The sequence below is a fragment of the Corvus kubaryi genome, unplaced genomic scaffold, assembly GCF_017639235.1.
Source record: "Corvus kubaryi isolate FWS band 111438036 unplaced genomic scaffold, C.kubaryi_AGA036_p1.0 70, whole genome shotgun sequence".
NCBI lineage: Eukaryota > Metazoa > Chordata > Aves > Passeriformes > Corvidae > Corvus > Corvus kubaryi.
In genome coordinates, this window is record NW_024582058.1 from 5,570,609 (window position 1) to 5,583,114 (window position 12,506).

At 46.7% G+C, this 12,506-nt stretch overlaps 1 protein-coding gene across 3 annotated transcripts in view; it reads right to left on the reverse strand.

The window, feature by feature from the left end:
* Positions 1-12,506, reverse strand: part of CCDC85A (coiled-coil domain containing 85A) — a 67,653-nt gene that overhangs the window by 7,416 nt on the left and 47,731 nt on the right. Inside the window, exons 3-4 of one of the 3 annotated variants that reach the window (XM_042049310.1) lie at positions 9,717-9,793; positions 209-328 (exon numbers count right to left, since the gene is read on the reverse strand). The exons of 1 other annotated variant lie outside the window; for it this stretch is intronic. In XM_042049310.1, the coding sequence (XP_041905244.1) occupies positions 209-328; positions 9,717-9,793 (197 nt within the window). The remainder of the gene's footprint in view (positions 1-208; positions 329-9,716; positions 9,794-12,506) is intronic. One more of the 3 variants, XM_042049311.1, reaches the window with a different exon arrangement.

The window sequence follows — 12,506 nt, forward strand, 5'->3', positions numbered from 1 at the left end:
GCTACAGCTGGAATCAACACGGCTGTGAGGGCGGGACCCTGCCCAGGATACACACAGTCCACAGATGCAATGAGTGACAAACAAAAACAACCCCACTCATGACAGTAACATCCCAGTGGTGCCCATGGGGATGTTGCCAGGACAATACACACGTGTTGAGGGACAGACAGGACGTTTTGCATGGACTGTACCAGAGGAGCAGCGTTACCTTCAGAGCATTTACCACTGAGTCAGACTGCTGAGAGGCTGAGCTATGTCCACTGACGTTGGCTGGCTCGTTTGCAGAGCAGTGACTCCCCTCCGCCCCTCCTGGCATCCTAATGGCATCCTTCGCAAAAAATTAAACACTATTTAATACACAAAAGGCTTGGTCACTAATTAAAACAGATGTCAGTTATTTATTGCTCTTTTGCAGAAGGCTCAGAAGCACTGAAGGTGTGTGTTACTCCCAAGCTCCCCTCCTTCTGTGCCACAGTAACCAAGGCCCACTTGAGGCAGCGTGGGTGGCACTGCAGAGTGTCACCCAAACATTCTGGCCCTCAAGGGCGTCTCCCTGGAAAATCAGGACATGACAAAATTTCTTATGTGTGTACATCACCTCACAAAAGTACTACAAAGTTTACAGAGATAATTTCAACCTCACAGGAAGGTTTTGAGAAGGTCTAATTTTATCTCAGTAATTCTGGAGGTTGTTCCTTCAACAGAACTCACATTTTTGAACGTTGCTGCAAGGTTTGCAATATGAGCTGAGCCACAGCCAACCAGAGAAGGAGCCAGGAGCTCCGGGCCGCCAGCTCACTCCTTCCCTGCCTCCAGCTCCTCCAGGGCAAGGCCATGGCCCCCTTGGCCTGAGAGATGTCAACTTGTCCCCAGCAGTGACAACCTCAGGGCTGTCCCAGTGGACACCTGCAAGGGCTCTTCAGGACACTGCCAAAAAAATGCACGCTACCTAAATTCTTCCAGCTCAGTCACCTCAAACTTTGCAGGATGTAAAGCATCTCCTGGAGTGAGGTAACCTGAGCAAGCAGGCAGCTCTGGAGGAGTGCTAAAAATACTCCTGCTGCATCTGTGGGCAGCAATGTGAGCACTGCAGCCGCAGGGACCGCCCTAGTCCTGCTCCTGAGCTGCTCCCAACTTGCCCTGCTGTTCCCTTTCATTCCTTATGCAGAACTTTGTGTAAAAAAATTGAGAACTCCGAAGAAGCAAAATGTTTCAAAGACAGAGAGAAGGAAAGTTCCTTCCTTAAAGAGTAATAAACACCGTAGGAAACATTAAGAAATAATGTAGCATTAATTCCTGCTGGAACGTGTGGGAAATGCATTTCTGAAGGAAAAATAATGACAGTGGAAAGAGCCTCTGATGAGGAACAGTGCCCCCATGGGCTCTCATTTGCCCTGCTGAGCAAGCACATAGCACAGTGCAGTTTTGGGGGGTATCTCTAATCTAAACAGTAGGAAAGATGAAGGTGGGGGTGGGAGAAAAAGGGCACACAGTGAAGACACGAGGCTGAACTTCACAGATCCAAATTCATTGGAAAGCAACCCAGTCCAAAGCAAGTTCCTAATGCTCTTGGGATACACTGAGGCCATTGTAACCAAAGGTGCAGGCTCAGAGCAGTGCCAAGGGGCAGAGAGAACCCTCCCGGCCACTTAAAACATCAACTCAACCCCCACAGTCATCTGCAGGACTGGACTTCACATATTCAAAAAAAACCCTAAAAAAACCTGAATATGTTACAAAAAACCCCAAAATGCTGCATATGCTAAACCCATGGAAAAGGTACTTTAAGCCTGAATCTGAAACCTCATTTCATACACAGACTTGTCCTCCTGCCAAGCACTGGATCCATGTAATCCACAAGAGTGGGCACTAATGGATCTTGTAACCAGGCTGGCAACACCAGCACACGCTCGGGGCTGTGCGGGGCAGCATCCTGCAGTCCTCCCCAGCAATGGCCATCACCAAATTTCTGTGATGTATGGAAGGGCTTTAGGACTTATTTTGCTTTGGGAAGGATTCATGACTTTGGGAAATTCGTGACTGGCCAGACTTAATGCTGTACTTTGGGAAAGGAAATGAAAGAGGAAGGAAAAGGGGTAATAAAGCAGCTTGGAGCAATTCTGGCTTAGGATAGACTCAGTCTGTCAGCTTTGGGGCTTGTATCAGGAAAACTATTCTGTTTCTTTACTAACTCCAGAGGCAGCAAAGATTTTGGTCAGTTTTGAATAGAAAATAGAAATACTGCCATTAAAATGATGAGAAAATGACTATGGACTACACATGTAGCCTTCTGAACACAAAAAAATCCAAACTTCCTGCAAGCAGTGCTGCTCTCAGAGCTCAAACTCTCCTCCAGGCAGCTGTGCTCCACAGCCTCTTCCCTGCCATATGCAGCACACTTTTGTCTCCTTTCATGAGAACGAGAAACTTGTGAACACACTGCTTCAAGCAGCCAGCACATGTTGGTAGGAGACCTAAAATTATTATTTCCCCTGTGGACATCCTTCTCCTTCCTCCCTCTGTCCTTGATAAGAGACATAAGCTTTTCTTTAAAAAGTAAGGCAGATTTTGCAGCCCTGAAGGCCCATCCTCAGCTCAGGGACTTCTCATGTCAGGTGAGGCCACTCCACTGATGCAGTAAAGCTTCTGCCTCCCTTGGAGGAAGCTTATTCCAGGGGATGATGGGGATGCCCAGCTTGAGCACGGGCCCTGTGAGCTGGAGGCACTCCAGCACTACTGTTAGGAGTTCCTGAGGCAGTGAAGCAAAGCAGGAGGAAAAGGCACTTTGCCGAAGCGGTGGTGTCTGAACACACAGGACCTTGGGGAATGAGGAACTGAGGTCTGCAGAGCCTCTGGCACAGCTGCTGCTTCCCAGGGGGAGCATGGACATGTTTCACCTTCCTCCAAAACCCGGCCTAACCTTCCTTGCTCTGAGCCCCCTGTCACTGCCCAGCCCCAAGTACAACTGGATCCTGAGCGGGACCTCGAGGATGGGAACAGACATCTGCTCTCTTCCTCCTCTTTCCTAGCTCCACACAGCACCTGCATCCAGCTACTGGAATCAGTATCCTGTGTGACAGATCTTTTCATTTCTTATCCAGTAACAGACTGTGGAAGTGGATCCAAATCAGACAGGAGGGATGAAGTCATAGCTCTGTAGTGCTGAAATCTCTATAAACTTTAAACATCTTGAGTAATTGTGAACAAACAGCGCTGTATAACATCAGCACCTGAGAAATCATTTACTTCTTTGCTCATCCCACACAACCAGCCTTCCCTACTGGGCCTGGCCAGCCCTTGTGCCCAAGTACAGCAGCATGCATGTGGCCTCTTCTGAGTCTAAAGGGATCTCTGTACAGGTCATCCCACTGCAGAGAGCAGGTAAAACCCACACCACATCCTGTGTACTTCCCACAAGGATAAGAATCCCTGAATGCGCAGATCCATTTGCTGTTAGAAGAAAATCTACAAAATATCTTAATGCCAAAACGTGACTCTAGTGAATAGAAAGAACAGGAAATCTGACTCAGTCCTGTAATATCACCTAACAAAAAGCCCAGATGAATGGAAATTTAGCATTTCACTCACACTAACTACAAAATGTTACTACTCAGGCCATTTTCCCACAGTGCCAGAGGCAAACCCTGCACTGTACCCTGGCCAGGGTCAGAATAAAGACCCCTGTGTAGAACAGGGTATTCTGTGATGGAGAGAATTAATCACGAGCTGTTCTACTCAACTCAGTAGAAAGCTTCATTTTTTCAATCTGTATTGGATAAGGACAGTCATGAATGAAAACCACTGTAGTGCCCAGCCCAGTGGCCAGCTCAGTCCGTGGGAGTCCATGTGCCAGCCCCTCCGGAGGTGCCTGGCACGCAGGAAGAGCCAGGAAGGGAAAAGCAGTCCATGGCTGCCCCAAGGACACTCACAGTCACCTCATCAAAGCTTCCAAGAGAGCAGGATTTTCCTGTCCACTGGGCACTGGTTCACTCACCATCCAAGCCCTACCTCATTCTGCAGCGGCCTCTTATCCCAGAGGCAAGTGGTTTACTGGGAAGTAGATCCTTCCTGCTGGGTAGCTGCCACATCAGTTCAATCACTACCTGATTTTCAAAGCTTTTTTCCCTGATTTCCCCAGCCCTCAATTTCCCTGTACGGCTCAAAGCAAACACAGACTGTGTTTGTCAGCTTGTTTCAAACAGGCAGGAGAAAGGAAAACCAGAAAGCAGTAACTGCAGCATGTTGCTCTGCTGGATTAATAACACACTAAAGAAAACAGAGACATTTTTTAGGGAATATTCCTGTCAATTAAAATACACAATCTTCAAACACTGCAGTTTTTCACCTGTCCTCAAAGACCTCAGCAGAAACCTCTCCAGGATATTGCTGCCAAAATCCACACATGTTCACACTGGGTTGGAGGCACACTCAGATTTCTGAGTGGCCAAAACTGTTGCTGGCTACATCCCCTCAGAAACAGCCATTTCCAGCAGGCCTGTCAGAAACCTCTTTTGATAATGAACAGGCAAGAGAAAAACGTTCTGGGCTGTGGCAGCTCCAAACCTTGGAGGTCACACATGGAAAATCCAGAAGATTCCATACAGTCTACTAGAAAATCCTGAGGACAAAGTAACTCCCGACTTTTAGAGTTATAACTGGAAAAAAAGACCATCTGTCCTCTCAGAACGGCAACTCTCTGTGCACCAAGTGTTTCTTGAATTTGTATCTTGGTAACATGAAGCTCATGAGCCCTTGTCTTCCAGCCTTCCCCTGTCAAGCACAATGGACACCCTGAGACAAAGACCCTGCTCAGAACTGCAGCTGCTGGGAACTGGAGCCCTTCATTAATGGCCTATTAATTTACACTGGGGACGAGAGCACATGAAAGAACTGGGCGGGTGGATGCTCTTGATTCACTTTCTTTCAGCAAATATTTGATGGCATGATTAGGAAACATGAGTTTATTCAATGGCTTTTAATTACATTTTGGTTGAAGGATTCCCTATCCTACCTGCTAAGGAAGGGAGGAGACAAACACTATGGAACTGTGAGTGACACAGATTTTAGAAAAAGAAACACTAACCAAACAATTCCCACCTTCTAATAGATTTATAATTAAAACCATGTCATGAAGAGGGAAAATGAAAAAACACAGATCTCAGCGAAAGGTTTTTGAAAGAGTTGGAAATAGGTTGAAATAAAATGTGATAATCTAATGGAAGGGGGAAGAAAGAAGGAAATGGAAAGTGTTAAAAGAGCTTAAGAATAAACTCATGTGTGCCTAACCATTTCCCAGTTAAACATACCAGGACTGGAATGGGCTAACAAGGATGTTTTTACCCCCAAAAAAGGGCCTGAAGCAACAGTGCAAGTGCAAGAAATACCGCAAAAAGAGATAGGAAAGGACCAAAAGCCTTGGAAAGGAAAGAATGAGGAAACAGAGGCAGCAGAGCCCAGGTGAGAGGGAGCAGAAGGCTCTGCTCTAGCCTGGCACCAGAGCTGCCTCCTGGTCCTGTGCTGTGGGAGCTGGGCGCTCACGCCCTCTGCATACCACCTCCGGCCCACTGGCACCTTGTCTGCAGCATCCTGGCAATGCTTCCCTTCCCCTTCACTGAAAGGGAAAGCTGAATTACAAGGACAAAGAGCTGGAAGGGGAAAAGTCTCCTCCTCCCGTGAAACAAATAAGAACCGAAGCAATTTAAATTGGGTGACTTGCCAAGTTTGTCTTTTGCAAATGCATTCACTGTCATTATATGACAGATGTCCGCATTCCCAGGGCGTTTCAGCTGAGCTTATCAGCCCTGAAATACCACCCCAACAAAAACTCAGGGATATCTTCAGCTAATTGACACGTGGATGCCAGATCCTGATCTGGCTTCTCCCGGCATAAGGCAGGGGAGCAGTCATGCACCACGGCAAGTCTGGGAGGAGACTCCTCTTCCCAGGCCTCTGAAGATACTCACTGGCATAACAGGTCTGTCACAGCCCAGGGAGCTGCAACTGGATCTGAATTCAACCTTTGACCCCTACATATTTTAATTATTGCTGAGTATCTTCATTACAACAGCATAGGTGGTGTGACAAGATTTGAGTGGTAGGCGAAGATCTCAGGTTTTAGTAACAGGGAGGCTTTAGGGATGGCTTCCCAATTCTCAGCCCTCCAGCTCAGTGCAGCTGAGTTACACACTCAAGAAGAAGGAAGAAAAGCCCTGTCCACCCTGTGCTGCTGATGGGAAGGAGATGGAGGAAGTCAGAAGCAAAGCTGAGCCGAGGAAGAAGGGAGGGGTGAGGGGAAGGTGTCTTAAGATTTAGTTTCTATTTCTCATTATCCTACTCTGATTAGAGTGGTAATGAATTAAACTAATTTCTCCAGGCCGAGTCTGTTCTGCCCGTGACAGTAACTGGTGAGTGATCTGTCCCTGTCCTTACCTCAACCCATGAACCTTCTGCAGTATTTTCTCCCCCTGCCCAGCTGAGGAAGGGAGTGATGGAGCAGCTTTGGCGGGCACCTGGCCTCCAGCCAGGGGCAACACGCTGTATGTGGTTAGAGCATTGCTGATGCTGCATTCTCCTGTTTCAATGTCAGCTGCACAACCCAATCTCCAGTGGTGCTGCAGTTCCATGTGCACTTGAGTCAGCAGAAGGCACTGCCAGAGCCCATGTGCTGCTCCTGCCTCAGTCCTGTGAGGAACTACTCCGGCCTGAACTCATCCAGCAAAACAGAAACGTTCTTGCTCTATCCCTGCTGCCCCCAGGCCCTGCTGTCACACAGCTTTGCCCACAGGAGTGTTTGAGGAGCCCCAGTGCAAGCTGCTCACCCCTCGGCCCGGCCGCAGCCGGCACAGTCTGGCATTCCCAACAGAAGACCCAGCTGCGTGCCATAAATCTTGGAAAGTATCTGCTTTCTTGCTCAAAAGTCCTGCTTGTGGCCAGAAACTGAAAGGGTCTGGGTCATATCTTGTTATTGGAGAGAAGGAATATAGAGAACGACAACAACAACAAAAGAAGAGCTCCCACAAACACAGCAAACCTGCAACCTACAGCTCCTCGTAACTCTGAAACCCCCTCCTATGCTCTGAACCATCTCCACAACCGCTGTGCAGCACAGCGAAAGACATTAACAGGCTTAAGTGAATATTCCCATTTTTATACCTTTTCTATTACCTGATCAAACTAAAACATTGACTCAGTGGTGGTACTGCAATTCCCCTGACAAAGCAGCCCTTCGGTACAGCAGAGGGAGCTGAAACTCGGGTTCCATTAGAACAGTGATGGCAGCACTTAAAACCATTTTCTTTGGAAATGTTCCTGCCACTAAATATTAATAAAACCTTTACATTAGAGGTCTGTGGGGTTTTGAAAAGAAAACTAATACATATGGAGGGAGACAAGCAAAGCAAAAGAAATTGGAAAGGAACCACATCTAAGTGACAGAGGAACAGAATGATTTGTCTGGAGAGGTGTCGACAATTGTGTCAGTGCATTTCCAGGAGTGACACATAAGCAGAAAAGGGGGGAAAGAAAGGATATTGAAAGCAGAGAGGAAAAAGAAGAAAAGCATGGCAGGAGGAGAGAAAAAAGCCTGAGACAAGGCCAGGGCTTTTCAGCAGAGACAGCAGACATGTCACACTCATGAGCGTGAGTCGTCACCTCTCTCCTAAGTGCAATCCTGCAATTCCCAAACCCTACCAGGGAGGGGCTATCCATAAAAGCAAAAGGCATCCCCCACTCAGACACTGCTGAAATTTTAAGGCAGGACACTGTAACTGAGTAAGGGCCGTGCCAAAAACCTTCATCGGTTGTGGAGCTCGTTGTAGCTTTTCAGTTTATTTGTCAAAAGCACTTGGCTTGGCTTCATGCCCAACAAACTCCCACTCCTCCCACTAAATGGAATTAAACCAGTGTCAGGAGTTTATGCATTTCCATCCTGCATCCTTGTCTTTGTGACAGGGCCTGATCACCACTGAGGTGAGCACGTTCAAGGTGGGACCCACAGGAATAACAAACTCTCAAAACAAGCTCAGGCAAATGTAACACCGAGGTGATGAATGCAAAGTTAGAATAAGCTTGGTGTCTACACTTCCTTCCTCTCCCCAAAGCCATGACTTCAACCAGGAGGAAGAGTAAAATATGCCAGGAAATGTGAACTCTTGCCACTCATTAAGTCTTAGAATAAAGTATCCAGAGATACGAGGAGATTTTTCAGAACTCCACCACAGATCCTTGTGCCAACAAAGCCAGACATAAGACAAACTCTGACCTGGCTACTTGAAAACAAAAAGCAGTTTCCAGGCTTGCTCACCTCACTCTTCCCCTTCAAAACCTCACCCTCAGCGTATTTTGTTTCAATGATTTTTGCAACAGCTACAGGCTTAGGTGCTGGGCTGTTTCCACAGGCACTATTCTCTGGTTTGGCACCCCAGCCAAGGTATTTTCACTGAACTCAGTGCCCACAGTGTGGGTGTTCCAGGCTTTGGTAAGATTTGGGAATGCATTCTGTGGGTTCTGCCTCAGCGCCTCAAACCCAGACAAATCAAACATAAAACACACGGACACTTCTAAAGATTTGGCCCATGAAGAATGTTCTGCACAATTTATCTCCCAGTGTTGTTTCAGACCCAAGACAAACCACACAGTCTTTTTGGGTGGGTTTGTTAACATTTGCCATGAAAAATGTTCTTGAAAGAAAATAATACTCTTTATCACTGATGATCAACCATTGTCTTTCCTACTGAAAACTGTTTACATGTTAATGAGCAGACTTTTCTTGTTGTCCTTCTTTTCCAGATCCAAAAATCAGAGTAGAGAGAAGCCAAGGGCCCAAGGTCACCAAGCAAAGAGCTGCAGAGGCCCTTCCAACTGTCACATTAAAGGTGAGGGGAAAATCCACCACATTTTACTTAGACTCTGCCTTAACAAAAGGGCAATAAATCTGAGCCAGTGGATTTTACTTCTTACTACCTCACTGTTACCTTGGATTTTACAGTCAAATAATGGTACTAAGTCCAACAAAAAGCATTTTTTTTCTTCAGACCAATGGCTAGTGTTCAATTTAAACAAAATCCAACTTCATTTCTTTTCCATTGGGCAATTTCATTTGAAGACCTGACAAAATTTTCTAAGGGTTATTTAATGAAACATGATAGAAGTACGTTCTAGTAAGTATGTACCTATATGAAAAGTTACAAGTGTATTCATTTGTCTTGAGCTTTTAAATTTTGCATTCTTAGAAACATGTTAGGAAAACCTTTAACACCATATTTAGTCAATTGACTTTCAGTCTTGCATTAATGTATCTAATATATTTCTTAGAGTATTAAAAATAATATGACCCAATTATTACTTACAATGTTTGCATTTTTAGAGCAAAATATTTTGGTTAACTGTAAAAAGTAGTTGATAATTCTTTAACAAGAAGCTCTTGGAACAAAACCAGAATGCAAAGGGTCAGTTCACTGTGATTCCCAACCCATAAATTAATTAATTAATTAGAAGTAGCAGCTTCCAGAGAATTTTTCTTAGCAAGGTATCAATGCCTGCAAAGGAAAAAAATTAATGAAAGCATTGTCACAGCCTTAAATCAATCTCCTACTCAAACACAGCAAGATGAGCAAACAGATGTGAGAGCCTTTGGTTATCTGGGTGTTCAAACGCAGGAAGGACAAGGGCTGCTGGTCCCTCTGCAGCCCGGGTGCTCCCACGGGGCTGTCACCCACCTGGGGCAGCATGCGGTTTTCCTCCTCCAGCTGTCTTACTCTGGCCTCCAGCTGCCTAACATAGGACAAGGTTGATTCTAAAAAATCAAACAGAAAAAAACTCATATTATCCACAGAGATCTGCTTGTGTTTACCAGTGCCAGAGCCTGCGCCACATTCTCACTTGTACTCACAGCAGATTGCCTCTCTCAAATATCCATGGAACATCCCACTCTGCTCCTCCCAGGGCAGAGCAAACAGCCCTGATCCTGGAACTGATCAATTCCTTGTTGCTTGTGATTCTGAACTGCTGCACCTTAAGGTGGTCCCTTCTCAGACCCGAGGAATCTCACAGAAAGACAACACAGGCTTGAGTCCTTCCAACCCATCCCCATTTGCAAACGCTCCACAAGGATAACTCATTATCCCACCAGGTCAGCACTGCAGAGCCCAGGGAGAGCAGATGGTGCTGTGCAGGCAGCCAGGGTCAGAGGGGCCCCTCGCACAGTCCCGGGGCTCTGGGGCACACACAGCCTCCCCAGGCAGCACAGCAGCTCGTGGGCTCCAGCCCCAGCTCCTGCCAGGCCGTGCTGCCACAGCTGGGGCTGGGCTGGAAAGCAGCTGTGTGTCCCCAGGGCCCGGGACGTTCTGAGCTGGTTGACAGCAGGACCGGCCGGGGCACAGCGCGCCTCACGGCACGTCCTCCTCTCCCCCACGCGCCAGGGACACGCTCCCACTGCCCTGCTCTGCTCTCTCAACTGCACAAAGAGCAAACCCTGCTTGTTCTGCTCACCAGTCCCTCACTGACCTCCACAAGGGCAACCTTTGGTGCATTGTGAAGAACATGAGTCACTCCCAGTCTGCCCCCAAGAACTTGACATAAGAAGAGGAGATTCCTGATCCAGCACTAAAAGCACCCAAGAGCTTTACCATCACACATTTCTTGGGTCACATAGAATTGCTGCTCTTAAAGTCCTGGATCTAAGAGAGAGACATGTCTAGGAATGTAGCACTCAAGTGTAAGAAAAAAGATGCAGAAAAACTGTTGCGACTCTTGCACCTCCTTGTATGTAGGTGGAATTCCACATTTACTCATCCCTGACTCAGTGATCCATCCACTCAACTTCCTCTGAGATGTCAATTCCCATCACACATTTGTACTCATATTGCCATGTAATTAGCAAAATTGATGATTGATGGTATGGAATCCATGGGTATCAGGGCAGTGCTGATGGCTGATATAGTCCTGCAAAGCTGCGTTGAGAACACAGCTGTTCACTGGTTTCAATTGACAGACGAATTTGGGCATGAATTTCCTCTGATACCTCATCACTACTGCAGCCTGCCTGTAAAATAAGGGAAATAAGGTGTCACTTACTGCTCTTATGAGACTGCAATGGGCTAAAATATGCATGGGAATTTACACAACATGAAGACAATACACAGTAATTTGTCAAAGATAATTAATGCCCAGCCAGGCACTGGATTAAAAATAGCCTTGTGCAATAAAAGAGGAAGAGGTAATCTGAGGTTCTGCGTGCTCTGCTGCATGAGGATTTTCATAGTTAGTGATGGGAGCATCTCTGGAGAGCTGCTGAGCCTGGCTCAGATGAGCACTTAGGAGATGAACAGCTCATTCAATTAACTCTGTACGACAGGGACCCTCCCACCAAATCAGCTCCTTCCCAGCACAGGCACCCCTGGGAGGAGCCGCAGGAACTCCCTCACCATCACAGCCCTTAGCAGAGGCAACAGCTCCCGGCACATCCCAGCCCTTCCCTCTGTTGTTTTCTCCATGAGATGGTCCCTGAGTACCCATCTTGTCAGAGGGGCTGAACCAGGTGCTCCCTCTGGCCCTGGCCAGCTCTAATTCCTTGGTTACAAGTTCACTGCTGTGGCAGCGTGAATTTGGATTCATGGTCGAGTCGAGTCCAATTTCCCAGCTGTGCCCACCAGTTCCCTCCATGAGAGTTCCCCTCTGGATTCTTTTCAGCTCCAGGCCGCCTGCAATTTCCTGGTTAGGCATTTCTTATCTCCTCAGACAACACACGCCTCTTGGCAACGTCTGCCTTAGTTTTACTCCTTTACTTCTCTGTTGTGAGTCCAGAGCAGAGATCTCTGCTGCTTCAAATCACACAACTCTGCCTCAGTTCTCAGCTTCCCAATGCCAGCTCCTACCAGCTGAGGATTTGGTCCAGAATCTCTGTGCCTCTTAACCCTTCTAAAGTGTGAAACAGTTATTTAAATCTCCTCTTGTAATCTGACTAAAAGGGAAAATTAGGTCATCTACCAAAGGCTTGAGCAAGTAAATCCTAAGGTATGTGAGTCTTCTTGACACATAGACTAGACACATATATATTTCAGGATCTGTTAATATATTTATGCTGGGATGTTATGAGCTTAGAGGAAAAATGAGCAGAAAAGTCAGTCAAGGACATAGGAGATGGAGAAATTGAAAACACATGAAGTGAAACACTGTCACCAAACTTTAAAAAAACCCAACCAAACAAAAGTTGCATCTAAAAGCGTTTATGAGAAGACCGACATGATCCATCTCTCTGCTTTGGAACAGCCTGTGCAAACAAGACAGTCCCTGGCTCATGTCATTACTGCCAGTTTTGACCCCTGTGGGCCCCTTGGTTACATGATTTCCTCTCCTTCCCATCTTCCTTTGGGAGGCATTGCTAAGGATGTACCGATTTTGAACAATTCCCATTCTCAGGAATGGGTTACCACCAAATGAGCTTCCTTACTTGAGCTTCCTGTGCTCTTAACATCATTGAGAATGTGATCAACGTGTGGTGCCTCATT